This window comes from Penicillium maclennaniae, assembly GCF_028827695.1.
Source record: "Penicillium maclennaniae strain IBT 15551 chromosome Unknown utg000003l:1.0-5670915.0:1.0-5674809.0, whole genome shotgun sequence".
In the NCBI taxonomy this organism is placed as follows: domain Eukaryota; kingdom Fungi; phylum Ascomycota; class Eurotiomycetes; order Eurotiales; family Aspergillaceae; genus Penicillium; species Penicillium maclennaniae.
In genome coordinates, this window is record NW_026623215.1 from 261,625 (window position 1) to 289,612 (window position 27,988).

At 50.4% G+C, this 27,988-nt stretch overlaps 9 protein-coding genes across 9 annotated transcripts; 4 read left to right on the top strand and 5 right to left on the bottom strand.

The window, feature by feature from the left end:
- Positions 1-858: 858 nt before the first annotated feature.
- N7477_002178 (uncharacterized protein) lies at positions 859-2,774 on the bottom strand (the record flags this gene model as incomplete). The annotated part of the gene is made up of 5 exons (XM_056963841.1): positions 859-1,609; positions 1,659-2,108; positions 2,165-2,461; positions 2,523-2,611; positions 2,667-2,774. 5 exons carry the CDS (start codon positions 2,772-2,774, stop codon positions 859-861), a joined length of 1,695 nt encoding a protein of 564 aa, XP_056823794.1.
- Positions 2,775-4,562: 1,788 nt separating this feature from the next.
- N7477_002179 (putative short chain dehydrogenase/reductase) lies at positions 4,563-5,531 on the top strand (the record flags this gene model as incomplete). Its single annotated transcript, XM_056963842.1, has 1 exon — positions 4,563-5,531. One exon carries the CDS (start codon positions 4,563-4,565, stop codon positions 5,529-5,531), a length of 969 nt encoding a protein of 322 aa, XP_056823795.1.
- Positions 5,532-5,627: 96 nt separating this feature from the next.
- Positions 5,628-7,638, bottom strand: N7477_002180 (putative acid phosphatase; the record flags this gene model as incomplete). Its single annotated transcript, XM_056963843.1, has 7 exons — positions 5,628-6,544; positions 6,594-6,928; positions 6,984-7,149; positions 7,209-7,224; positions 7,287-7,321; positions 7,377-7,389; positions 7,438-7,638. 7 exons carry the CDS (start codon positions 7,636-7,638, stop codon positions 5,628-5,630), a joined length of 1,683 nt encoding a protein of 560 aa, XP_056823796.1.
- A 346-nt stretch (positions 7,639-7,984) lies between these two features.
- Positions 7,985-11,158, bottom strand: N7477_002181 (ribonuclease Z; the record flags this gene model as incomplete). The annotated part of the gene is made up of 1 exon (XM_056963844.1): positions 7,985-11,158. The coding sequence occupies one exon, from the start codon at positions 11,156-11,158 to the stop codon at positions 7,985-7,987; it is 3,174 nt and encodes a 1,057-aa protein (XP_056823797.1).
- Positions 11,159-12,091: 933 nt separating this feature from the next.
- N7477_002182 (bZIP transcription factor) lies at positions 12,092-13,955 on the bottom strand (the record flags this gene model as incomplete). Its single annotated transcript, XM_056963845.1, has 3 exons — positions 12,092-12,915; positions 12,968-13,600; positions 13,661-13,955. The coding sequence occupies 3 exons, from the start codon at positions 13,953-13,955 to the stop codon at positions 12,092-12,094; spliced, it is 1,752 nt and encodes a 583-aa protein (XP_056823798.1).
- A 3,257-nt stretch (positions 13,956-17,212) lies between these two features.
- N7477_002183 (uncharacterized protein) lies at positions 17,213-19,649 on the top strand (the record flags this gene model as incomplete). Its single annotated transcript, XM_056963846.1, has 4 exons — positions 17,213-17,473; positions 17,533-17,935; positions 18,486-18,760; positions 18,813-19,649. 4 exons carry the CDS (start codon positions 17,213-17,215, stop codon positions 19,647-19,649), a joined length of 1,776 nt encoding a protein of 591 aa, XP_056823799.1.
- Positions 19,650-19,691: 42 nt separating this feature from the next.
- N7477_002184 (SDR family NAD(P)-dependent oxidoreductase) lies at positions 19,692-20,537 on the bottom strand (the record flags this gene model as incomplete). The annotated part of the gene is made up of 2 exons (XM_056963847.1): positions 19,692-20,179; positions 20,243-20,537. The coding sequence occupies 2 exons, from the start codon at positions 20,535-20,537 to the stop codon at positions 19,692-19,694; spliced, it is 783 nt and encodes a 260-aa protein (XP_056823800.1).
- A 657-nt stretch (positions 20,538-21,194) lies between these two features.
- On the top strand, positions 21,195-22,034 carry N7477_002185 (putative acetyl xylan esterase (Axe1); the record flags this gene model as incomplete). Its single annotated transcript, XM_056963848.1, has 3 exons — positions 21,195-21,551; positions 21,623-21,802; positions 21,858-22,034. 3 exons carry the CDS (start codon positions 21,195-21,197, stop codon positions 22,032-22,034), a joined length of 714 nt encoding a protein of 237 aa, XP_056823801.1.
- Positions 22,035-23,097: 1,063 nt separating this feature from the next.
- Positions 23,098-25,825, top strand: N7477_002186 (OPT family oligopeptide transporter; the record flags this gene model as incomplete). The annotated part of the gene is made up of 7 exons (XM_056963849.1): positions 23,098-23,403; positions 23,454-24,005; positions 24,405-24,521; positions 24,572-24,835; positions 24,891-25,068; positions 25,132-25,421; positions 25,490-25,825. 7 exons carry the CDS (start codon positions 23,098-23,100, stop codon positions 25,823-25,825), a joined length of 2,043 nt encoding a protein of 680 aa, XP_056823802.1.
- Positions 25,826-27,988: the final 2,163 nt, after the last annotated feature.

A 27,988-nucleotide genomic window follows, 5' to 3' on the forward strand; every position in this document is an offset into this window, starting at 1 on the left:
GTCAAGGATACCATGGGGAGGGGATGCACAGCGGCACATGTCGATGAAAGCGTCGGCGAGGTCTCTTCATTCAGGGTGCAAAGCTCTGATGCTGACAGGCAACCGAGAAGACTCAAGTCACAGAGATCCCTTGAACATCGTACCCAAGTGCAGAGACGACCGACAAGCTTCACTCAGACATCCAGCCACTATCGCTCAGTTCTCCCTGGAAAGCCTTGGCCTGCATGGAAGGACACTATGGGCTTCTATTTTTGCCGAATGCCCACGAGAATCGGAACCAAGCATCCATTTTACCATCGGCACCACTGAGAGCAGTCCCCCGCCGCAATCCACGGGAATAGCCCGACCGCAGGAAGCATATTGTGGAAGGCAATTGAACGCGGGGAAGAGTACAAGACGGAGATCCTCTTACCTCCATTTTCTTTCATGCGCGTTTTTAAATATTGGGTATTTCTGGGCATCGGTCAGCATTGCCCACAAGCTTCAATGGGTCCAGACATACAGGCGAAACAATGTGAAGCTCAACAACGGAACTGGACGAGATCAAATGCGAACATCCGCGGCCCCAGGCCAATTGGACAGCGATCGGATAGCGACAGTCAGGCCTGAGGCATACTAGAGGGTGAAGAAAAGCTTTCAAAGTTGCCCAGGGTGTCACACAAAGCCCTTGAGGTATGGAAGAAGAGGAGAGGGGAGAAAGGAAGACGTGAAGGGACGGAAAGGCGGAGTCGCGATGAGCCGTTATCGCTTATCAGTTTACTGCCTGCGATTAACATGCGAAACTAGGAAACACTTGGACAACTTCGAAATTACGAACATGCTGAACATGCTAAACCACTTTTAATCTATAAACAGAATCTATCGGCTATGTTGATGACCCTTGTGGTCATGGCTAGTACGGTAATCGCTCATCTTGTGTTTACCAACTTGTTCCTCCTCGATCTCCAAAGCCGGCCAATCCTCCCAACCATCTTCCCACAGACTGGCCAGCTTCTTAGCTTTGGCCTCCGGATTGAGCTTCTTGTTTTTCATCACCTTCTCCCACAGTTTCATATCCTTGTCATCCAATAGACAGTCATCTAGAATCGTGGTGATCTTTTCCTGGTCGATCCCCTCCCCAATGAACACCAATTCCTGACGCCGATCCCCCCAGGGGCCCTGGAAGTCGTTCAGAATCGATTCGACGACATCCTTGTCCTCGGGCCACGCATCATCGGGCATTTCCGCAAACCAGGGGCCTCCGCAGCCCACGGTTAACATGCCGCCCGCTTGACTCCACTCACCAAATTGGTAGGGCCGAGTGGACAGCCAGAAGAAACCTTTGGAGCGGAGAACGGGGCCAAATGCGGGGTGCATTCGCTTGTTGTTGAGGATGTCCTTTGGGTCCGGTTGATCAAAGTCTTCCACTGACTCGGTATCGGTGTCCATCTCATCTACGAACTCTCCGTCTTCTTCATCTTCATTTTCATCGTCATCATCATCTTCATCATCATCTTCATCGTCAACTTCATTGTTTTGGAGGAGAATGAACTTGTCGTGGAGGAGTGCAAAGAGACGACGGGGGTGGAAGGGCCGTCGGGCGGAGTAAACAAAATTGTTGATTCCGTATCTAGACGTCGTTAGCAATGGCGTTGTGATCGACCAACCAGCAAACTCACTCGAGGGTCTCCGGCTTGGGAGCCATGCGCTGTCCGTTGCCTGTCGTCTGTACAGTCATCTCATGCAAGCTGCGCAGCCAGCCAGCACCAGAGGCAGCGCGCACAAAGTCAAATTTGCCGGTCGCAATGATCTCCCGCACATCCACCTGGGAGTAACTTGTCATAAGGACCTTTGCATCGGGATTCAACAGCTTCAATAGCTGCATGATCTTATCCTGTGTCGCTTGGTCGATGATTTCAATCTTGTTGACAATCAGGACATCAGCGAACTCGATCTGGTCCACCATCAGATCGGAAATGGTTCGCTCATCTTCAGGCACAATCTCATCCTTTCCATATCGATCAGATAGGAACTCCACGGTATCGAAGTTTGACAGGAGGTTGAAGGCATCAATGACGGTCACCGTTGTGTCCAGACGGGCCATAGTATGCAGTCCTCCCAATTCAACACTGATGCACTGTTAGACTGATATCAACAGGGTAGGAGCGAACAGTTGTCCGCTTACATCTCCTTCAGAATCTTCTTCGCATCCTCATCATTGTTTCCCGTAATCTGATCTTCGGCTTCCAGCATGGCTGAGCTGAACTCGGCTGTGAATGTTTCGGCCACTTGCATGGGCTCACTGATGCCTGTGCTCTCGATAATCACATATTGAATCTCGTTTTGCTTCGTCAATTGTGCTAATTCGGACAGCAGATCACCACGGAGGGTGCAGCAGATGCAACCGTTCTGCAACTGAATGAGCTTTTCGTGGGTCTGAGAGACCTTGTGATTCTTGATGAGGGCGGCGTCAATATTCAGCCTACATGAGAACACTGTCAGCATGAATCACAGAAAAGATACTGGGACGTTAGTCAACTTACACGCTCATGTCATTGACAATGACTGCAATGCGCATGCCATGATCGGGTGATTTGAGAATATGCTTCAAGAGCGTGGTTTTGCCACTCCCCTAGAATCAACTGTCAGCATTTCACGCGAGATCCAATAGACATCCGATTTTTTACCAGAAAGCCAGAGAGCAGAGTGACTGGCAATTGGTGTCCCTTGGGCTTGTCCGGCTGAGACACCTGGACCGGATACGCCACATCTTCACGACCGGAATCAATAACCATTTTAAGAGGCCTTTTAGATTGTGTATTGAATCGAACGAAAAAAGGAGGAAACAACTTCTAGTCTAAGCACCTTGCGGACAATTCCTTTTATCTCTTCCAGAACATCGTCTCCAAGTTCCTCATTGCTTGCGGCCTCTAGAGAACTTTGCTCTGCAACATACATGCTCATATATGACCTCCAAGGTTGTTAGCGACGCTGGTGGAGTCAAGGTGAAGCCAATAATAAGGGACTTGCCCCCTGATGCTGATAATTGAAGCCTTCTGTTTGGCTCATGGTGCCGGTCCCCAAGGTACCTGACTGACGGCGCTGACCTTCACGGTCCTCATTGAATTTCCACCAGCTCGGTGATTTGGTATTGAGGAAAAATCATTGGCTAGTTTTATTTCCGTCTTTGTTTCTGGTTGTTGGTAGATCGTCATAAGAGGATGTTGCCAGGGACGTCCAGTCGAAGGCATTGAGATGTTGTACATGAGAGGCAGACTCCGCAAAACTCTTCAGTCCCTAAAAACCCAACGATATATTTTACATAAAAAATGAAGCTCTTGATTTTTCTTCATATTTGTTCTTCGCATGCCTTTATTTCCCTTTTCTTTTGGCTTTTGAGCCATACAATCCACTTGGATCTACCGACTCAAAAGGAGCACCCGATGGTTTTCATCTGGAAGAAAACAAACTCGATACTGCGCAATAAAGACACTTCATTTGCTCTCTCTTGCACAAAAGAACAATGGCATTTTTAGTACACAAAAGGATGAAGAGGCCATAAGACCAACCCTTCTTCCGAACCAGCTACAACTAAATGGAAGGGCCATTCAAGCCAACACGAGAACTCCCCAACCTTATAGAGAATACATGAGGTCCACTGCAGCTATGATCTGGGATATGACCTACGATAACATATTTGAGGAGCATAGTTTCATTCTTCCAAAGATGGAAGAGAAGCTAGCTGACATCTCGTCGCAGGATACAGACCCTAGCCGACGAACTCATCGCGTGCGGCGAGTACAAATTTCTAAATGAAGAAATGCAAAACGATTACAGCGTAACCCCCCCTTCACTTGATTCGAAAGATTGCACTTGGGAAGAGGTCGGTGCCAAATTCAAACAAACTATGCTAAGTATACTAATAGTGACAGACCGTCCGCGAAACTAGCCGTGATGCTGTTCAAAAGCTCACCCGACAAAGACCACAAAAAATGAAGTATCGAATGCTATCGTTGAAGCCTTATTTAGAGGCATTATGATATGTGCCTGGCATATTGCTTGGAAAAGAAATATAAATTTTGTCGTGACATTTCCTCTCACAAGGCCCATGCACGACCCCTATGTCGGTCTGACCCCCTCCATGCTGATTCACCCGATGGATCTTGTGAGACATAAAAATGGAAGAGAAGAGTGATCGGAGCAGTCTCACGTCATCATAATAGTGGTATCAGATTGTGAGCTCTGCTTACTCTCAGGTGTTGAAAGTTGAACTCTGACTTCATCGGAGCTCGGCCTGATCAGCGGGCCGAAGACGAGTCAACTCGCCGGTGAACCGTACACTATAAAAGATACTCCCAGGTCACTTCAGAAATGAAATTAGATGGAATGACTAGAATTCAATATCCACTTTTAATTCCCCAATCCTTTTTATCGAAAGCAGCAACCTCCAGTTTGACTCAAACTCGTGATCTGCGGGGAACATTGCCACCGATCGATATCGATAGCCCCGAGCTTCTCCTCTTTTCTCCACTCTTTTTCCAACCCTCGATCCCAGCATCAACATATAAAGACGGAGCAACACAATGGCCCTCTCTGACTGGATCCAGAAAGCTCCTAAAATACCAATGCCTACTCCCCTCGCCTTTATCGGATTCCTCTCACTGACCTGGGGCACCCTCGCATTCATACGCCAAGCAACCGTCTACTTACTCCCATGCACACTCCAACAGTACAACTCTACCGAAAAAAAGCCTAAAAGAGGAAACTGGGCCCTGGTCACTGGAGCCACAGACGGAATCGGTTTCGGCTTCAGTCAAGAGCTTTGCGCGCGCGGCTTCAACGTCATCCTGATGGGCCGCAATGAAGACAAGCTTCACAAACGCGCCGACGAGCTACGACAGCAATTTCCGTCGCGCGCAGTCGATATTATAGCCATGGACGCAGTGCCCGTGACTTCAGCCGTGGATCAAATCGCGACTGGACTACCGGGTAAGCTTACCGTGTTAGTGAATAACGTCGGTGGCGAATCGAAGCCGTATCTACCTCTCGGGGACTACACATTTGAGGAGGCGCAGGCGACGATTGATAAGAACGCGGTGTTCATGGCGCAGCTTACGCGCGCTTTGCTTCCTGTGCTGTCGAGGGCGGAACGCAGTCTGGTGTTGAATGTTTCGTCGATGGCCTCGTGGGGACTGCCGTATATATGTATGTATGCGGCGTCGAAAGGTTTTGTGGATTCGTTTACGCGGGCGCTGCAAGGAGAATGTGCGGCCGAGAAGAACGGGGTGGATGTTCTGGGGTTGAGGGTTGGGCCTACTTCGACACCGGGCTATCATCAGCCTGCGAGCATGTTCGTACCGACGGCGCGGGTGATGGCTAAGGCTGGATTGGATCGTGTGGGATGTGGGAAGACGATTGTTTGGGGGTATTTCTGGCACTGGTTGTCAGGGCTTTCGCTGATTGTGTTGCCGCGTTTCATGATGATGAAGGTCTTGGCGCAGAAGATGAGAACGTTGAGGAAGGAGGAGGAGGCAAAGTCAAAACAGTCTTGATATTCTACTGGGGTGGCTCTCATTTACATCCTATCCTCATTATACTCACAATCCCATGCACATGTTTAACAAGGAAGAAAAACGATAGGTATAATACTAAAATCCGGCCTGGGCACGACTCCGGTTGTTGGGGCCGTGCAGGCCCTCACCGAGGTTCTCAGTGCACTCGATACTCCAATTCTTCGGGGTGAATTTGTCAACGATCGACTTGAACGCGTCAAGGGTGCAGAAGGTCTGATCGCCCGGAAGGTGATTCTCGGGCTTAGCCGCGCAACCAGGGATGGTCACGGGGCGGTCGTTGTAACGGATGCGGACGTAATGCTTGCGCAAAGACTCGCGGGATTCCTCGGGGAAGGACTCAAGGTCAGCGCGTGCAGTGGCCGATGGCGCCGGTGGCTGTGGCGCGGATTTGCCGCCTAATAAAGATCCGAAAAGACCTTCAACCTTCTTAATCACAGGTGAATTTGAGAATCCTTCGAGCATAGTGCCAGCATCCACAGCATTGCTCTGGACATGTGAGAATAGCTCGATGGCAACGGAGGAGGTGAACGGGGGCCAGTTCTCGTCCTGGAAACCACCAACACTGGAAAGGATAGCCGCGAGAGTGGTGTCGTGGCATCCACTCATAGCAAACCTGATAGCTTTGCCTTCCCCGGGTTTGCTGGAACCAGATGCAGAACTCTCACTGCGCCAGCCGCCCTCCACAGCAGTGCTGACCATGCGATCGGTCACATCGCCCATCAGGGCACCAATACCCAGCTTACGGTACTCGGCGCTCTCGTTGTAGCCGGCGAACCACTCCTCGACCGCAATACGATCCATAATAGCGCGACCCTTCTTATCATAGAACTCAGAAGGGAGCTTGGTGGGAGGACCATGGGCATCGGTCGCGTTGACGGTGTCCATGATACCCGAGAGACGGGGGTGAGCATCAACGGCAACGTTGGGCGAATTCTCAGGCATGTACTTGGACCAGATCTTGTTCAAGTATGCCATCTGCTCCGACTCATTCCCTACAAGATGTCAACTATGACCAGCAGTAGGGCGAAGTCCGATACTTACAACGCTCAGCAGCCCGGTCAGCAAACAGACGTGCCAGCTGTCTGAAGCGCCGACAGTTACCCTCGTTGGGAAACAATGTCTCTTCGGACACACTGCGGGCCACAATCACAGGCGGCGGGAAGTCCAAAGTACGCGCACTCGGCGGGTACATTCCCCAGAAAGCCTGCTGCAGCGACTCAAGCGCTCGGGGAATCGGCGTCGCACGCAGATACATATCCTCGGCATCAGCCTTGACCTTGGGCATGAAGCCGAGCTGGTCGACGTAAAGGTGGCGTAGACGGGTACCCAGCGCATATGTAGTTTCGCGGCCTTTGTCCGTGAGTTCACCATGATTACTTCAAAGCGTGTTAGCCCGAGATCCATCCATCCAAGTCGCTCAATACAACGAACCAAATAGCTTCGATCTCGCCTCCCGGCCCTGTCGCAATGATGGCCTCGTCATTGTCTCCGAATGCTTCCATTTTCCGGCGCCATTGAAATCCGTCCCATGTAGACATATCCTGCTTGGAGGCAGCCGATTGCACCATCTTCCTCGCAACACCACAATACGGCCAGTCTCATCGAGAGGTCAGTTTAACGATCGAGAAAGTGCTCGGAGGGAATGGGAATCAGTACAAGGACTCAGGCCAGTCTATATAATTCATTAGCATTCGAGCATCATAATCAGTGACTGAAAGAACTGAAAGAACTCACGTTTTGGAAACGCGACGAAACAGGCGTCCGTTCACCTAAAGCCAATTAGATCCATTCGGAGAATTGACATGCACATGCTTCCGAGCTCACCATGTCGAAGGAACTGGCTAAGTTAGCGTGGCACGAACATTGAGGATCTCGGCGGACTCACCACTTGGACCAATTGAAGCTTCAGGCTTTTAGGATAGAGGTGAGCTAGCTCCTCTTGGGAGTAGGCCTCACGGGGGATGAGAGTCGTCATGGTCGGCGATGAGTCGATGGTGAGGTTGGGGACCTTCGGGCAGGATGACAGCTCCGGGGGGGGGGGCGGTGAGGGGGTCGCGCCTCCCGGTGTGGGGACTCCCTGGTACATGGGGTAATTGGAGGCAACGATTGGATCTGTTAAGCTAGGCTTGCTTTACTTGGAAACCATGATGTATATTGAGTCTTGCACCCGGATAGAACCAAATATAACTCTGACATAGGCCAAAAGTCGATACATCAATTGATTTGTCCTGGAGCTGTGGCGCATTTGCAATGCCGAGGGAACGGCATCCTCCACAGTGACAGCTAAGAACACGTGAAAAGCAGCAAAACGTGTTGAGATCTTTCAGCTCTAATTAAGTTGGTGATCTATAGGAGAAGTCTATAAATGTCCACAATACCTGTGGATGCAGTTGTATATACATTGAAGCCCATCCATGGATCCTTTAAGGACTTTACTCCTCATAGTCACTGGTCTCCCAACCGCTCTCACTCTCACTGGCACTGAAGACAGACCTCTGATGCTCTTCAGGCTCGGCCAAGACCGGAGCAGCCATAGCTACAGCGGCAGCGGCAGCAGCTTTCCCTTTGCCGGACTTCTTGTTCTTCTTTGCCTGGCGGGCCTCTTCCTCCGCCTGCAGCTTCTTCTTTGCTTCTTCTGCCAGCTGGTCCGAGTTACGCTCCATGAGATCAACAAGCTTCTCAATGGCAGGCGCATATGCTTGGGCGTATGCTAGATCGCCAACCTTGATACGCATGTAGTCCATCGCAGTGGCGATCGGGGCGTTCTTGCCGGGAATCCACTTGTTGCTGGGCGGGAGGCTTGGTCGGCTAGCAGAAGGGAAGCGGATGTCATCTAAGAGTTGAGCGCCAGACGGTAATTTTGAGAAATTCTCTTCCGGCTCATCCAGAGGAATGTCGGCCTCGCCAGCTTCCCTCGCTGCGGATGCCTGAGCTTGCCGTGCCTTGATGACTTCGTCATGATGCGAGGTGCCGGCACACTCGTCGACATGGGCGATCTTTTGGTACCGTTGACTGAAATGGGTAAGAAGAACGGCACGGGCTCCCATCCGGCGGCCAATTTCCAATGCTTCTCCGGTGGTTGAATGACGCTTGGCGAGGGCCGAGCCTACCATGTTGTCTTGGAAAGTGGCTTCGTGAATGAGCACCGTTGAGTCGCGGCCGATAGAGGCGAATTTATCCGAAGGTCGGCAGTCGCCTGAGTAAGAGACCTTAAACCCATCCGGGAAAACGAGAGAAACGGCGAGAGCACCCTTGCAATGCTTCACACGAGTGGTGAGAATATCATCCAGGCGGATGCTTTCTTTGAGAAGGTGGGTGAGGTAAGCGGAATTGTCGTTGAAGTCAAGGACGGTTCTGTTCGCTGAATTTCGGCCGTAAGGGGCAGCGCCGTTGCGTGGATGCCGGCAAGTGAACGTAGTCTTAATAGAATTGCCGCACGGCTCAGGGTGTGCGATGAGAGGAACAATTTTATCAAATCCGTAATCCTCAACAGAGGCATACTCTTCCAGCCAGGCGATCATCATCTCCTCGGACACAACGAAGAGGCGATTCTTCTCCTGCAGGATCTTGTTCAAATCGGTCTCGGGTGGAGATGACGGTTCGTAGTCTGCTCCATAGTTTTCACGGTACCAGGCTTTGATGAGCGAGGCAGTGCCCAGATGGTGATCAGCGTGCAGATGGCTGATCCAAATCATACGTAAATTCCGCAGCACCTCGCGTAGCTCTTCAGGCTCGAAGACTCGCTGAAGCTGACCAAGAGTGTTCTCGCCACAGTCCAGCAGATAATAACCATATCCAGGGGCGTGGAGCAATGTAGCGGAAACGTTGCGGTACTTGGATGGGGCAGATGAGCCTGTGCCGAGAGCGATGATCTCAGCCTCAGCACCGGGGAGATTCTCGCGCATTTCAGCTAGTTGTCTTTGAAAAGCTGGCTTGCGCGTACGAGTGCGAATGACCTCCATTCGCTGCTCGACAGCGCGCGGAATCGTTTCCAAAGTTTTTGCAGTGTTCAAATATTGGAAGATTTCATCTTTGTTGATCCGGAAGTTCGGCTCCATGTCAACGATCAACCCGGGCGTGAGAGGCTCAAATGGAAGGTCAACTAGTGAGCTAATCTTCGTGCTCGAGCTATTGGTTGAGAGCCCGACCTGGGGCAAAGTGACATTGTCATGAACAGGAATCGAATAATTATCGCCCTTCAAACGAGCCAAACGAATCGAAGCCTCAGCAGAGCTCTGAAGAGCCAGGTAGTTCGGACAGTAGTCAGTGCTGGAAACAGTGTGTTTGCAGTGAGACATGCTCGCCACAAACTCACGGAGCTTGGGATGATCGCCCACCCCAGGGCCCAGAATCCAGACAAAGACCTTGAGCTCCGTAGTTACAGCAGGCGAATTCCATTCAGGACGCTTGATCAAGTCTTCAACATATTCAGACGAAGGCAAGTCGATGATAGCGATGCCCTTTCCAAGCTTAGGAGCGCCCAATACCATATCAGGAGTGATGGTCTGGCCGTCCTCTGACTGAACATCCTCTCCGCGTGTTAATTTAGCGTAATCCGGCCCGTAGCGAACTTTCAGTGCCTTGGCCTTGGCAGCGTCAAACTTGCCGCGGATGTCATGGTTGCGGATGATATAAGAGACAGCTTCCTTCGAAGGGGTGGTGGGTGGCAACCTATCAACCATCGCACCAGGCCAGGGCTGCCGAACCAGCACCTTAATATCAGGCAAAGGTCCTTTGTCGCCAGGCACAGGTCCTTTGTAGGGCTCGATATCCTTTGTGTCCGGGTTGCGCACAAACATGGCTGCGGGCATCCTGACTTGGGCCAATGGGGTCTCAACTAGGGCGTCCATCTTCCAAGTTGAGTTGAACATATCCGACACAACGGACTGTCTCATCAATTGGTCCTTGGCACGCTGATCGATTTCGAGCTGTTCTTGATCAACAAGCTCTTGGAACTCGCCCAAGCTCCGCTTCCGCGGGCTCTGTGCCCGAGGCTGGCAGGGCTGCTTAGGACTGCTTGAAAAGGCAGGCTTCACAGGAAGAGCCCAAACTTTAATGTTCCTGTCGGACCATGACGGATCTTCAAAGGGATCTTCTTTATCCGTCGGAGCCTGCTTCGCCATAATTTCAGAATCATACTCACGCATATACACAGGCATTCCCTTTCGGAACACGAAGCGTCGGGCAGTAGCCATAGTATGCGCAAGGTTCGTAGCTCCATGAATCGTCACATCAGCTCGATCCTGACCGGCTCCAGCATGATAGTGTGCGACTGGTTCCAGCTGCGCCTTGCCTTCAGCGCGGGATATCCGTTTCCGCTCTGCCTTTCTACGGGTATCGTCCTCAAGAGCCGCCGCAGAGCTTGAGGTTGCGTCTGCCAGTGTCAAGATCACACCAATCAGTCCACCCAGGTTTGCCCATTCGGTGCGGCCTGTGATGAAGATGTCAGACAGGTAGGTCAGCTTGACACCGCGTTCGATACATGCTCGCTGGACTCCCTCCGAGATCTGACCGAAAAAGTATCGCTTGTCGGGGAAGTGTAGGTTGACGACCGTGCCTGGAGTGTCGGCGGTCGGGGTCGAGATGATCTCGTAGAAGAACTTCATGGGTGCGATACCAGGCTTGTAGTCTGGACGGGAGGTATCGACGGGTCTCTCAAGAGCTGCAGGATTGCAGATGACGTATTTCTCGTTTCGGATGGTGGCAGACGATGGAAGAAGATTTGCAGCGGGAATGATGTCTTGAGAATGCTCACGTTGCGGCTTTCGAGCTCGGGGCGTGCAGGTTTCGAGGCTAGCAGCGTCTTTGATAGTAAGGTTGGGGATCTTTTGGCAGCGAGACGCTTTAAGCCCGAATGATGTGGCCTCGGGGCTGTTCTATTCGAAGTGCTGTGATAGCCTGCGCGCAGGACGGTTGACGTGAAGCTAGAGGCCGAGAGATGAACGCGCCAGGCGACAGCGCCGAAGACCGCGGTAAACAAAGTACCGCTGGATCTCAAAGAAGCCAATTTGGCGGGAGATAGTAGATTGAATGGACAACCTATGCTAGATGGTGCGAGGAGACGTCTGCGAAGGTATTGTGAGTCTTCGATTGGAGCCGCAAATCTGCGGGAACTTTTTTTTTTGGGAGGTTTGGCGTCACGTCCCGCTTTTCAAGTCCCAAGGTCGAAATCGAACAACCGAACACCGCGCTCTGAAATCTTTTGATTTTTGAAAGATTCTAATTTCTTTAAAGGAGATCGAAGGAGTGAATGGAAATGTTTCAGCGTAAGATAGTGGCAAAGTCAATTTTGAGATCCTAGTTCGCTAGTCCGCATGCGCCGAATAACCGTCCCCCAATTTCCGCCTGAGAAGCCTGACCCGGGAGATGCAGCAAAGAAACAGAATGAGCGCCGTTCAAACTCCCAGGGGACAACTGCGCCAAGATCAAAAGAATGTAGCTAGACATGTCGGCAGATGTATGATCACCAGGCTATGATGACAGATGAAACAGAAATATACATAGAAAATCGAACCAAAGACAGGACGCTAGATGGGGAATCACTGGAGGTGAGAGGTGAACAAGGACACGCGATCAAAGGCAGCTTCCATGCTGGAGCAAAGATAGTCAAACCGAATTTGGTTGGCGGAGGTTTGATCGGCAACCAGCTCGAAGTGGGGAGCAGCCTTGTCGGCCTGAACACCATTGAAGGGAACATCATTATCAGAAACAGTAGAACGAACAGGGGAGTCGACAAAGAGAGCGAAGGCAGGGTCGGACTCGTCAATGTCAACATCGGGGTTAGCGACCCCGACGTCGGATTGGGTCAAGACCTGGCGCTCGGGAAGGTCAAGAACGGGGGCCTCGTCCTTGCCGTCACACACGCTCGAGGACTTTCCAGAGAGAGCTGCAAAGTCGAGAGCGGGACCCTCTGGCACGTCGATCACGGCAAAGACAGGGGTGTTGCCATAGTTGATATCGATACCTGAATTCCAGCCGGCGTTGTTCATCATGGAGGCGTCCAGGCTTTGGTTGGGAACCATGACCATACCGGACTGGGGATTCTGCTGCATTTGGAATTCTTGTTGGCGAGTGGCTTCCTTGGGTAGGGCCTGCATGTTGGGTTGAATGGCCGCTTGCTGAGGTTGCTGCTGCTGATGGTGCTGTTGCTGTTGCTGTTGCTGTTGCTGAGCCTGGATCTGGGGCGGCACAGCGTTGTCGGGCATGTCATTTAGAAAGTTGGCGAAGTGAGGGGAGCCGAGGAGCATGCGGGCGAGATCGTTCAAGCGAGCGTTCTCCTCAAACAACTGTCGGTTCTGAAGACGCAGCTCGTGAGTTTCGTTGGTACGGGAAGCAATTTCGCTCTCGAGTTGACCAATGTACTCTGTGGGGAACTTATTAGCAAAATCAAGACGAGAGGAATCAGATCAAGTTACCCTTGCGACGGGAGCGGAAAGCACGGGCGGAGACCTTGTTGCGGAGCTGGCGACGCTCTTTACTGCTAAGCTTCTTGCCTTCCTCACTTGCAAGGAGACGCTCATCTTCATCCATGTCGGCCTCGTCCTTCTTGGACTTAGCCATGTGAGGGAGGATGGAAGAGGGAGAAGGAGAAGTCTCGCCAGCCGCGATAGCCTGCTGACGCATCTGCTGGAGAAGACGGGAGATACGCTCCTCAACGACGGGATCGCTACCACGAACGGTGCGGACGGGAGCGTTCTGGCTCTCCTCCACACGGCGCTGTTGCATCTGCTGCTGGCGGAGTACATCATTCTGCTTCTGTTGCTGGGCGGCCTTGGCAGCGATCGCAGCCTGCTGCTGATGCATACCGGGATACATGCGACCGACCTGAGTGGAAGGACCAGCCTGAGCCAGCTCATGGCCGCCTAGGGCGTTGGGGTCGACATATTGATTCTTCGCGGAGTTGGCGGAGAAGAAGAAGGGGGCGTTGTTCATGCCGTCGGCCTCAACGTCCATCTCAGACGGCTGGCGGCTCGGGGCGGCGTTGAATTCAAAAGGAATATCCTCGCGCTTCATGCGACCTTGGAACAACTCGCCGTTGACGGGATACCCTAGAGGGGCATTGTTGAATCCCATGGAGTTGACCTGATTGTAGGCCATTGACAACGCACCGGGGGGCAGACCAGTCTGCTGGCGGTGTTCCTCGTAGTGGTGGCTTGGAGCCTGGAAAGCGAGGGGAGATTGACCACTTGATGCGAAACTGGCACTCCGGGCATCACTTGCACTGAAATCGGTGCTGGCGACGGAGGGTTGGCTCGCAAGGGCGACCTTGGGGCGGGAGTCGGCGGATGTGTAGGTGAGTTGATCAAAGTTGATGAATGTGTCGAGATCTTGGTCGTAGGTAGCGGGCATGTTCGGCATGGGCGAAGCCGTCGAGTGCATAGGGTGTTCTGCGAGTGTAGCCATGTTGCCTGAACCCCCAGATAACAAAGAGGGGGGGGGGTTGGGCTAGAGTATTTAAAGTTGTGCAATAGGAGGCAAATTTAACTGGAGAGTGGGAAACGAGAGTAAAAGGTCTAGACGAGGAAGAAGATCGGATTAAGAAGATGGGTCAATAGAGCCAAAGTGGATGGGGTGGATAAGGAGAGGGTGAGAAAGACCAGCTTCGGGAATAGACATCAAGGCTTGCGCGTCCCCGGGGGCTGACTCAGCGGAGACGAGTGACAAGCGGCCGTGATTGGCTGTCGTGCCACTGCGTTGAAACGGTTGTTGATTTCTCTCGTTTTTGCGAACTTGCTCGCTATCCTTAGTCTGACTTTCTTTCTAGCTTCGGCACTACGGTATCTATTCCGCAATAGTCCGCTGAATTTTCCCCATCCCCAGACTCAAAATCACTGAAGATATTCAGGAGCAGCACAGTCGTATCGATACGGATGAATCTACTATTTCTGGTAAGTGGGGCATTTTTTCAGGAACCGTTCGTTCTCATTGGAACGGCGGAGCAGGGTTGGCCATTCAACACCAGGTTCTTTTGGCATGACGCTGGTGGCTGTGTGTTGATCGCCTATGGTGATTTTCCGGATGCGACTAGTCAACATTCCTGAGAACACGATCCTAATAAAGATGTGGTCCATATTCCTTCCATACAGTATACGTGCATGTGTGTCGACTCTGCATTGACAGCCTTCCTAGCATGATCTAGACTGAACCAGACTATCGTCGCGCTACTGTAACGAGTCCCCGAAGTACCGCCGATTTCTTTGCATGGTGGATCACGCGGGAGTCCACCGGGCCCTACAGATGCTACAGCAATTGCCATGGATCAGCGCATGCCGTCAGGGGTTCCCGCCCCCGGTGCCTGCATAACAGGTACGGAGATGCGTTTTGTGTCAACGCCGTCCATTGGGACTGCATTTCATCGCGTCTGTCTCTGCGTACCTCTCACTCTCTGTCACCCGAGGAATCCATTCCCTCCAGGAAAACCCCGGAAACTGACCCAGTTGGGAATGGCAGTGGCCCAGTTGCAAGGTCAAGGTAAAGAAGGCAGGCACTAGCAAGAAGCTTTATTGTCGGGCGACATGATCTAAAACGAGCCAATTTCACACTTGAACAGTGCGGCAAACCTCCGAATTCACGTGACTGGAGACTCTCCGATGGGGATCATCCAGCCGACTCCGAAAGTCGGCCTCGGGGCTTGGAACTCGCTTGAAAACGCCCTGAACTGAAGTTCTTGGTTCTGGTCTCAGATCTCAGCTGGTGGCAATCGATTGACCTATCGTTCTATGGTTCCGCTTCTTTTTGAGCTCCCGTTTCGAAAAAAAAATCTAAAAAAAAATCTAAAAAAAAGAAAATTTCCACCTTCCTACCCAAAAAAAGTGTATAGGGTGAAGATATAGCCGCGTGGCCTTGATCCTAGTGGATCACGGACCGAGAAACTTTGTTTTGAGAACTGCTGGGACTGCTCCCTTTTCCAGCAACGACCACCTAGGGCTGATCGACGTGCAACCTCGAGGCTGAGCCGAGTCCTGCGCCTCCCGTCTTTTTGCACGGTAAAAATAGACCGCTATCGTGCCGACGAGGCGTCAATAACTAGGTCGATCATTCAACTCTATTCTCATGATCATTGATCATATGCTCGATTATCGCTTTTAAGATTGCTCTGCGCAGCCGATTGACAGTGGGACTCAAGTCTTTCGGTTCGCCCATCCCCTATTCGGCTGCCGAACGATAACCACCAGACTATGTCCAGTGCATCCCGGGGAAGAAAGAGGGAATCAAAGATCGGAACGCAACGAACAAGGACCCATGGCTTTTTGATTTAAGCATTACGAGGGTCGCCAGATCGAGGCTCATGAGGATATTGTTCCCGCATTCCAGTCCCAGTCCAGATCTTTTTGACCCTGCGTCCAGGTTTGGTTGTCTGACGACGACTCTTCGCGCCCCGCCAGTGCCCTGAACGATCGGCCTTTTCGATCCTTTGAGGCGCTTGAACTCCCATCAGGACCCTTGACCGAGCCATGATCTGGGCCTTCAGGGGTGGCAAGACGAGCAAATGACGAGTCCCTGAAGACATGCCGGGAAGAAATTCCAGGGAGCATGGTCGAAAATTGCGTCATTTTCATGATTTTATGGAAACGCATCAATCGATCTGGGCAATCGAATTCTAGAACTTTGAGCTAATCTGCCTGGCCGTTTGAAGTCAACGAAAATCCTTGAAATCTCTATATGAGTCGGAGCTCCATAATGGCTGGTCTCGACCAAGTCTGGAAACCTCAATCGCTTCTAGAACTCACTAATAGCATTAGAAAAGTTTGACCGAAGCTACAGTCGTGAGTCTCCACGTGGTGGCGCCATACAGGCAATGAGGCTCCCATTCACGGGTGCAGTAGGGAAACAGCTTCCTATTTTGACATGACAAGCCTCTGGTACTATAAATCACATGTAGCTAAGATTTCCAATGATTGTACAGCCTTCAAACACTGCGCTTGCTCTCCAGGTAAACATTGATATGTGCTGCGAGCATTCCAGGAGTTCGCCGAATGACGAATTAATCTGCAAACATGTATACAGAGATATACACCAAGCTGTTTGATCCTGACGCCATGACAGTTCTCTCTCTGGAGCAATGTCCTGTGCAAGGCGGCATCGGGAACGATAAATAGAACAGGATCCTTGAGTCGAAAAATAGGCAACGTTCGGATCTGATCCAGGAAATATATTCTCCCGAGCTCGGCAAGCCCGGTGTTGCCAAGATAGACTAAACGCTAGGCACTCGGACATGATTACAAGGAGATGATTACAAGGAAACAAAGTGCGAATCAGTTATTTATCAGACGTTCCACGGCGACGATTGAATTGACGAAAAGGCCAAGGGCCGCCGAGCATTCAGGAGTCGTAAGAGAGCATGAGTGAATAGCCGACGGAGGTTTAGCTCCTGGAGATTCAAGAAATCGTCGACTGCAAGGGATTATTTGACCTAAATCTTGGAAAAATCTTCGCGCTGTGCTTTCAAAGGCACTCTGTACACCAGCTACGATGATGCGAACACTTTCTAGACCGCGTTCAATGCTGCCATCTCAAAAGAAGGTGGTGTTGGGAGAGAGCCTAGTCGCAGATTCCAGGAGGTTTAATCTCGGTTTCGTAGATTCTTCATCCACAGATGGTTTTTTTTTTCCAATTCAATTGTACTTATTTCAATAAGACTTTGTTAATAAGGCTCGAAAATGTGGCCCAGACAACGTGAGGTCCAATGTGACCCTCACCGAAGGCGCAGAATCCTATCGCCCCTAGCGGCCAACACCGAAAACACCCTTGAGATGTCATTCACATCAGACCCCGACGAGAAAGTGACTGATCACCGATTCGAGAGGAAAATGGTCACTATTGCCCCTTCAGCGCCGACCGGGAAAAGACCTATCCGAAAACCCACTGTATCAGTCCAGAGAGCCCTTCGGAAGTTGCAACAGAGTGATCTCGTGGATTTAGTGAGCGCCCAACGAGCATCAGTACTGAAAGATTCTCTGACTATTTCATTTGGAAGTAGCTCAACGATGTGCAAGAAGAAAGAATAACGCTGGTCCACTCCACAAGGGTGGTGGAGCCGGGCTCTGTTGCGACCTATTTCCATTCTCCGTCATCGTTCACTTTCTTCTTCTACCACTATCCAGGCTCACATGCAATACTCTTGATTTGGACGCAATGGGAAGGGGCGGTGTCGGTCAAGAACATCGCACTGCAAAGGTATGTGCTGCTTGACATATTCGCCATCGCGGAGGGAGAGGGCACCAAGGTCATGCAAACGGTAGGAACGATCCGCACCGATATAAGAGACGAAGCTCACACGTTGCAGATGAAGGTTCAAGGAGTCAATCAGATTGATGCAGATCGCTTGAAAGAGGAGGCTTTCGCCAGACAAGACACGTCAATCCCCGAGGTGTTTGGCCAGGGTAAAGTGGGTTAATTGTCGCGTGGAATCTTTTCAAGGGGTAAAATGAAGCATTTATTCTTCAATTGATTCAAATGCCACTGAATGTACTTCTTTGCCGGACCGCCTAGGTTCGTTGAATGTCATGGGCATTGTCCGGTTCCTTAGCGTAGAAATAGGGCAGGCTGGTTCCCCGCATTTGATCCGAAATCATTCAAGGTGCCCTCTCGTAAGCCCACACAAAGAATACCAGATGAGTCAAAAGGAATCATTCACCTTCGTCAATGTATCACATCCCGATGAGACACGAGGCAAGGCAAACCAGCGCCTCATACGACGCAGGGTGATGCGCGAAATTGGCAAATCCCGACGAAAAAGAAAAGAGGCCCCGACCATGAGCTTCACTTTGCAAGAGATTAACGAACGACCAGTATCAATCTCTATCAGACCGGCATTCGGCTGCAATCCATTTCCAGTGAGCTTCAGCCCTCGGGCGCAAGAGCTCATGCACTTCAGTACCGTCCAATCTGTTCAGGCTACTGGCTAAATGCTGCGCTAACATTCTGCGGCAGTGAATGCTGACTCCGAGTACAATTATCGACCTTTTCGAAAGGTGTGGTTTGCTATAGCCCTATGCGACCATAGTGCCTTTATGCTCTCTATGGCCAATGCCGCTATGTTTTTGGATGAAGCACGCAATCCAGGCACCTTTCAGTATGAAGATAGTGCAGAAGCCCTTAGGTACTATGGCCAGTGCGTAGAGCAAATCACAGCGCGTCTCTCCAACCCTGAAGACTGCACCAGTGAAGGGGTCATCACAACCATTCTCGGTCTTATCTGTCATGATGTACGTTCTCAACCGAGGTAAACTTGTTCAGGGTAATACTTGCTCTTGGCAGTTGTATGTAGGAACGCTAGATCGTTGGGCGTTTCATGTACGTGGTCTTGCACAGCTAGCTAGGCTTCGAGGTGGCTTCCATGGAATGAGCAAGGACATTCAACTGTTCGCTTGCTGGTTCGATGTGATGGGATCGGTGGTTCGAGATCAGCGACCGCAATTAGTCGGGTATCATCAATATTCTGCGACTGAAAGCACACAATCAGATCCACAGAGTATGAGCCTCCACGCTATTTCTCATGAAGCCACAGCCACACCTCCTGAGTTGGCTGGTGTTTTAGAAACACTGAAGCAAAGTGCGGTGATAGCCGAGTTTGTGAACACTCACTCCGATCACCCAGAGTTCTGGAGAACAGAGGCCGACTTGACACCTCTTCAAATGCTGGGACCTATCATGAACCAATTGCTGTCTCTACCAAGATGTGAATATCCGACGGCAAGCCCTTATGAAATAGTCCGAGAATTGGCGCGGCTCAGCCTGCTCATTCTGACATCTGAGCTCAGAAGATTTTACGGAATGAGTGCACCCGAGATCTCGTTGTTGAATGCAAAGATCTACAAACTATTAAAGTTCATCGAAGCTAGGCAGGAGAAGATCTTGATGCCAAAGCTGCAGCTGTGGGCAATTATTACCGCGGCTCTGTTTCAGAAATCAGAAATGAGGATGAAAAGTTACGTTCAATTAATATCCTTGAGGATGGCGATGATGGATATTCGGGATGGAAATGCCGCAGTACAACTTTCTCGCAGAATCGTTTGGATCGATGTGGTAGCAAGTCAAGCTACTGTTCACAATTTGATATCCATGATAGACGCTTACCAATCAAAAGACATTTGATCTGAGTACATGCGACCGAATCAACACTCATACATCTTGGAACTAGCCTCCAGTAATACCCCCACTCACAGAAATCACCTGCCCGGTGATCCATCGACTCTTCTCCGAGACCAGAAGAAGCACTGTATCCGCAATATCATTGGTGGTGCCAACTCTCTCCTCTGCTCGTGTCAAAGGTACGAGCATCTGGTTGATCCTTTCAGCTTGCTCTCTAGGCAGCGCGTCTGTATCAACAGGGCCTGGCGACACGGTGTTGATGGTGATTCCATGACTGCGACCCAGCTCCATAGCCATGGAGTAAGTCAAAGCATCTGCCGCTGCCTTGGCAGCGCCATACATGGCGACGGGAGCCATGCCAAGCTTCGAAGCAATAGATCCAATGTTAATCACCCGGCTTCCACGGGGCATAAGTGGAACTGCAGCCTGAACGAGGAAGATTGGTGCGTAGACGATGGAGGAGAACAATATATCCATGCTCTCCTTTGTGGCTTTGAGAGCACCATGAGGCATTCCCGCAGCAGCATTGTTAACTGGAAGAATGATCATGTTAATTTTTATTTATCTCCGTTCGCAAGAGAGAGTGCTCTACCCACCAAGAATATCAATGTGGTCAACACCAAACACCGAAAGAGTCTCATCAACCAAGGCTCTGGCTCCCTCGGGCGTGGTAATATCTGCCTTGACTACAGCCGCTCGCCCACCTTGGCGGCTAATGGCTTCCACGACATGTGCCGCCCGGCAAGAACTTGCATCAGAGACGTGGTTGATAATCACCAGGGCTCCATTTTTGGCTAAGGTTGCTGCAATGCAAGCGCCAATTCCAGTTTCTCTGCCGGAACCAGTGACTATAGCCACTTTACCCGCGAGGTCCAGAGTGTCCGGCGCCATTGGAGGAGAAGGAGAGGAGATAGGTTTCGGCAAGAAAAAGAGCGGGAGTATAGGGGGAAGAATTGGAATTGCGATTCAAAAGGCAGGAGAAGACCAAGACCACTATTTTTATATCAAATTTTGTCAATTTCTTTCTTCAAATCTCTCACGATAGTTCTTGTTGACTTGAAGCTACGTGACGACGCTATACCGAATCGAGAAAACGGTGTTCATTAGTTGCAGGTGCCCCACATTGACATAGTTCCTGTCTCCAAGGGTCTAGAAGAGTTGGCATCTGCGTGTTTCACACCTTGACACATCTTGGCATGCTTAGCCGATACACCCATCGATTCAGGCTGATTGAAAATCCGGGGATTCTTCACGGCTAAAATTGGCTTTTTCCCAATCGCCATTTAAGTGAAACTTGAAGCGTAGGCGATTATTAGGCAAAATCCCAGGTTCGGTCCAAAGGAGATTTTTTGGTCTTCAAGGACTACAATCGGGGAAATGGAAGACAGATCTGTCGAAAGGAGTCGGATGGTTGGGCTATAAGAATGAGCGGGGATCTCAGTGTTTCAAAAGAGACAAGCTTATAAAGAGCATCTTCCAGCCTTCATTTCGCCCAATACATACTTTTGAGTTTCAACGAATATCTAGACATATCCTTCTACCAACACCATGAGATCCACGGCGCTGGCTATCTCCTTGTTCCTCGGCTCGGCTCTTGCCGTCCCGCTCGAGGTCGATGCTGAGAAGCGTCAAACTTGCCCTAGCATCCACGTCTTTGGAGCCCGTGAGACTACGGCTGCGGCTGGCTATGGATCCTCCAGCACAGTTGTCAATGAAGTACTGAATGCTTACCCGGGCTCTACGGCTGAAGCTATTGTCTATCCTGCATGCGGGGGACAGTCCTCATGCGGGGGCGTAAGCTACTCTAGCTCAGTGGCTCAGGGCATCCAAGCCGTCGCATCGGCGGTCAATGCTTTCAATGCCCAATGTCCACAGGCGAAGATTGTTTTGGTGGGATACTCTCAGGTCCGTTACCTTCCTCAGCGACTTACAGTATAAGAGACAAGATGGAATATTGATCAAACGAATTTCAACAGGGTGGTGAGATAATGGATGCTGCTCTATGCGGCGGCGGTGTACCCAACCAGGGCTACACCAACACAGCCGTCCCGCTGACCTCATCCGCCGTGAATCAAATCAAAGCCGCTATCTTCATGGGCGATCCTCTGTTCAGAGCCGGGCTTCCATACGATGTCGGAACCTGTGCTGCTGGAGGCGTAAGAATGCTCTTCATCTCCTTTTTGAAGCTGAGCACTGACAATAGACTTGCAGTTCGATGAGCGACCGGCTGGCTTTAGCTGTCCGTCAGCCGGGAAGATCCAGTCGTATTGTGATGCCTCCGATCCATACTGTTGCAATGGCAGTAATGCCGCGACTCATAATGGCTATGGTGCCGAGTACGGATCCCAGGCTTTGACTTTCATCAAGAGCAAGCTTTCTGCCTCTTAGGTATCAACTAGTGGCTGTCACCTGGTGTAACATTTGCATGAGGCGTGGGAGCATGTGTTGGATTGGCCATTGATTCAACTCGATGCCGCTTGTGAAGCTCTGGAGATTATCTACAATTTCAATACACCATTCCTGATCCATTTGCGAGTAAATATTCCTGTCATCGTTTTTCTGAAACGGAGCAGAAAGAGTTTGGGACGATAGGCCGACTGGCTGGTCGGGGATACGTCCTGTTCTTGGAGTAGCTTGGTCAACAATATCTAGTAGCTTGCATCTAAGGAGGCTTTTTTCTTAGCATGAGTACTCAATATGATAAGAGCGTCTAAATTGACCGTTTGATAAGTTATTCACCCTTCTAGTTTGGCGCTTTCATTAAAAGTGTCCAGATCTATCAAATGAAGCCAGTCTGGGCTTGGCTTTGCTGGGAAAAACACGTGCAACCAAAAATCAAGGGCCTAGAGCACCACGTTCTAGCATCAAAGTTTACTGGGGAACGCAGTATAACTCGAATAGAGTTATGTGACAGGCAACGTGGGAAGCAACAAGATGAACAGAGCCTCTTCCTCACTCTTCAAAGACGTAGTAATTTCTTGTTTGGTATTGAGGACGGCGATTCACTGATACAGTGCAAATAGCAGGAAAAGGCCCGATAACAGGTCCAATGGAATGTTTGACACACAAAAGGAAGCCAAAGATAGAAAGAAAATGTCCGAGCGTTGATGTGTATGTGCTACCATGGCACTGCGAGCCATGTTATCATCGAGCTACCCGTCTTCTAATATGATGTACGATGATTAGGTCGACATCCCTATGGAAAAGCCAGAGTCCTCCTCGATTCCTCACATAGCGCATCGCCTTGTCTCGTGATCTTAGCTATCGACTGAAAAGTCTGACCTGCCACAGCAATTGAGTATTGAGTAAGGGAAGCATGCAACACGGAGAAGTAAAAATTGGTGACCATTGGTGACCATTGGTGACCATTCCTCATCTTATCTTTCATCTCACAAGCAACCGCTACCACCTCACCATCTTCCACATTTACCGAGCCAAAGCAAAAACCACCATGTCTTTCATTCACCTTGATCCACCTGATTCAGACCGCGGATTGAGGGACTCCAAGCACAATGAGATCAACGAGAGAGCAACCCCAGCCGTGCTTGCGGCTCCAGGGGAGCCCGAAGTCAGTGACGAAAGTGACAGCGCCAGCATCACCATTGTGACTGGAGCGGATGTCTCTGCTCATCTGCTCTCGTTGAGAGATGACTTTGACAGCACTCTGACTCTTCGCAGCATCCTTCTGGCCTCGGGTCTTGCATGCTTTAATGCTGTCATGAGCCAGATTTATCAGGCGAGGAAAACTCCATACATCGTTACATTGCCACTGAATCTCACTGACACGCCTAATGGCAGTTCAAACAGACAAGCGCTGGCGTCTCTGGAGCCTTTATCGTCCTGATATCCTATTTCGCCGGCAATGCGTGGGCCAAATTCCTTCCTCGCGGCGACAAATACGAGGCTCGATGGCTCGAAAGAGGCGGCCGAGGCAATCCTCCTCGCTGGATCTCTTTCATCAAGTTTGTCAACTGTGGTCCATGGTCTTTGAAAGAGCACGCAATATGTGCGATCACCGCGGGGTCGGCCTCGAACGCTTCTGCAGCGACATACGTCTTCGCTACACAGATCCTATTTTATGATCTACCTTTGAGGCCGGTAACTGTCATCCTCGCCACAATCTCCATCGGCCTGTTCGGCTATGGGATCTGCGGATTTCTACGTCCAATTGCTGTCTGGCACGTGGAGTCCGTCTACTGGGGCAACCTAGCTACTGTGAAGACCCTTCAAGGGCTTCACTGGCAGGAGGTTAAGGATTCCAAGCCAATGAGGTATTTCTGGTATGCTTTTGCAATTATGGCTTTATACCAGGTATTGCCCGCCTATGTCTTCCCGTGGCTCAATTCAATCTCAATTCCAGTATGTGATCCCGTTTCCCTTTTGCCCTATATATCGCAAGGCATTGATCTCAAAATTGGCAGTGCCTTGCTTCACAAAAATCGACCGGGCACACAGCGGAGATACTCACTAATTTATTCGGGGGGAGCCACGAACAATGAGGGTTTGGGTCTTTTCTCCCTTTCATTTGACTGGCAATACGTAAGAAGCCCTTCCATGCAGCATCACATCTAGCAAATAAGCTTAAAGTAGCAGATCATGTCTGGTCAAACCACTCTCCCCTTGAAGCTACAGGCTCATCAAGTCCTGGGGTTTGGTGCCTGCTTCATTGCTATGATAGCCATCTATTATGGGAATGCCTGGGGATTGAGATCGCTTCCTTTTCTGTCAACGAGGCTTCTGACAGCTGACGGAAAAAAGTATCCCTTGGGGAAGATCTTCCCAGGCGGCGTACTAGACAAAGCTGCCTTGACTGAACATGGTGCACCCAAGCTGGCTGGGACATTTGCCTACGGGATGTTGATGTCCAATGCTGCAGTATGTACCAAAACATCACGTTTATAACTGAGCTAGCTGATGATCTCTAGATTGGGGCCCTAATCATGCATTGCTGTGTGTTTTGGGGCAAAGAGGTTCGAGAAGCATTTCAAAGTGCAAAGAAGGGCAGATTCGACGATCGGCACCACGAGCATATGGCCAACCATTACAAAGAAGCTCCATGGTGGTGGTACCTCATTGTACTCATCGGTAGCTTCTTTCTCGGTCTGATTGTGGTTCTCAAAGAGGACGTCACCATGTCAGCTTGGGCGTACCATGTCTCACTGTTGCTGGGAATCATTGTCGCACCCTTCGTGAGTACTCTCAGTCTCATTGAGCTATGTGAATCCGAATCATGACAAATTGTAGAGCATCATTCTCTTTGCTCGATTCGGCAATGGCATCGCGACCAATACTTTGTCCAAGATGTTGGCTGGCCTCGTACTTCCCGGTCGCCCAGTGGGAAATATATACTTTGCCGCATGGTCGCATAATGTCGTCGGCAATTCAGTCAACCTTTGCAGTGACTTGAAGCTCGGGGAATACCGTAAGATTTCTTTTCGAACCCTTTACATATCGATACAAAGAAAAAGCTGACGCGTTGATATAGTCAAAATCCCTCCTCGGGTCATGTTCCTGACCCAGATATATGGCACCATGCTGGGTGGATTCGTCAGCTATGCCATCATGATGTCCATCGTAACCAGGAACAAAGCGCTTCTTGTTAATGGCAATGGAAACGCATCCTGGAGTGGAGCAAACATACAGGCGTACAACACTAATGCGGCCTCCTGGGCCTTGGCTTCTTATCTCTACAAGATTGGAGCTCAATACCAGATGGTGCCCATTGGGATGGCCATCGGGGCTACCGCTGTCATAGTCCATCGCCTCTTCGTTCAAGTGAGTCAGCCCTTATCCCGTCCACACCCCTATTTGCTCTTCTCAGCTAATGGACTTGAACATTTGAGTTTGTTCCAAAAGTCAAAAACTTCAAAACCACGGAACTCAATGTCCCACAGTTCATTCAATACGCTGGGTTCATTCCCCTGAATCAAAATCAGACTTGTCTCATCTTGAGTTGGATGATCTCGGGGCTCTTCGTACAGTATTATCTCCGAACCTACAAGCCTCGCAGTTTCAAAGAATATTCGTATTTGGTCGCTGCTGCGTTTGATGGGGGTAGTCTCATGGTACTGTTCATCCTTTCTTTCGCGGTCTTCGGGGCTGGTGGAATATCCCATCCATTTCCATCGTGGTGGGGGAACAACGTGAAGGGAAACTATGACTGGTGTCCGGTAACGTGAGGCTGGCACAATCCCTAGGGGCATTTGTTATTATTAGTTGATGGCGGAGGATATGCACTGAGCGAAATGCGTTGCTTTAAGACTAAATCGATATGTTAGCTAGGCCGGAGGTCAACCCGGCGACGAACATAAACGATGAAATGTCTTGAAACCTGTTTGCTTTGAAGTATGCCTCCGGATCAACGCCTCAAGAACCTTTATCCAAGTACACAATCTTGACCTATTCAGACCGGGTGGTGCCCAGTGCTTGTTTTAACCTGAAACGATCGTGTACCTCTTCCCAAACCTTAATCGATTTCCCGATTCTCTGCAAGTGATCCAATTACATTGTAAGCCGTGCCCTCGTGGCGACTGAACCACACAATTCGACCGACACTCTCAACGTGAATGATAAATGACTCGCGGAAGGCTTCGACATGGGGTGGGACTCGCACCCAACGAGCTTGACTATCTAATTTCGATCGGTAACGATGTCAAACCACGGATACTCAGTGTGATGGGCACGGAACCATAGCTCGGAGGAATTTTGAGATGACGAGCGGCGTTTAAAGAAACGAAGCGAAGATCCATATCCAATTTCACTTCTTGAGGCCCCTGTGGCGCAGCACTCTCGTTCGGGTAAATGAGATAGCCATGGTGGGTGTACACCTTAACATCTGGAATCCATGTTCAGGAGGCTAAATTTCTCAAGCGTGTGATAGTCCCGCCCAGTCAAATGAGAGCTTCGATCTTTTCCCTAGAAAAGTCATACCTCTTCGTTATGATTTGCGATTTGAATCATTTGAGACCGGGGACGTGGTGAAAGGATCTGCTTGAGTTATGTACGAGAGGTAAACATGACAAATCTCCGGCTCTGGCAACATCGCCGACTCCCCAGCATCAACTCGCAGAGACTGAGCCACTGGAAAGCTGGATTCCGATGAAAGTAATTTAAGGAACACATGACCATGGCAGCACCAAAGCAACCGCAAACGATTCGTACTTCATGGGGATTTTCAAGTTCAAATTTGTCAGTCTTAGTACTGGATGATGCACATCTGCAATCTGGACTTATAGGAGCAGTTTAATTCGTCAGAGCATGGCGCTAGAACAAGTCCCCAAACAGGTATTCATCGCCATCCAACTTGGCAACGGTATTTTCGCTTTAAAAAAACCTGTCCGAGAACCGCATGAGGATACAACCGCTACTAACCGCATTTGACACTCGCCATGTGGGCATCAAATGTGGGCATCCCATGCGGCTATCTCAAAAGCGGGCATCAAATGCGATTCGGGGTTGGTTAGTGCTCTTGGAGCCGTAATGAGATGACGGAGATCTCGCCCCGCAGATGATTCCACAACGACTCCTCCTTCTGAAGTGGAACATCCAAAGCCTTATAAGGCTCGTCGGCACTTGAGATGGAATCCTGAGAGATCCACTTGATTCTTTGCTTTGAAGGAACTCCAATACATTGGGACATAAGGTCTAATGACCTGGAAAATGGAATCTCGGTATCATTTGTAGCAGTGATCAGGGGCTTCTGCAACGGAATCGAACAAGGAACTTTACGCCCAAGAGATGATAAGATCTGCAGTGGCGCAGGTCGGCTCCTGGCTCTGGACCCGATTTTCCACCATGATCCACTTGTCATTCCGCCCCCTGGGAAAAAACTTCTTCAGTGGACCCTTGGCCAAGTGAAGGATTTAGCGGTGTGTGTGACCAGGGGTTGCTGAAGAAAAGATCGGAGGTGCCCAGCAGTATACTCTTGCTATAGGGGGGTGACAGACCACCAAATATGCCACGCTGCCTCGCATCCACGCTTTGGGTAGGTTCCCGCGAGATTGGTTTGTTCGCTCCGAGATCGGCTTCTTCCCAGTTTGACTTAATCAGAGTGGATCTGCTCCCGGGTAGACTAACAATGCACAAACTGGTTTCTAACATGCTATACTGCAGAGGTTTCTTAACCAAGTAGTCGGGACTCTTGCTACATCCCCGGATCTCCAAAACATATTAGCACAGTGTAATCTTCAGTCCCAGGCGCCCTGATCGCGTTTTTAGGTCCCACTCTCTGGGGTTGTCGCCAAGCCTCCGATCCAGAACGACCTGTTAACCCAGTTTCAATGGTGTCTTCGGCGGGCACGGGCCAAAGAGCAAAAGTACCGGCAACCTTGAGAGGAGCTTTC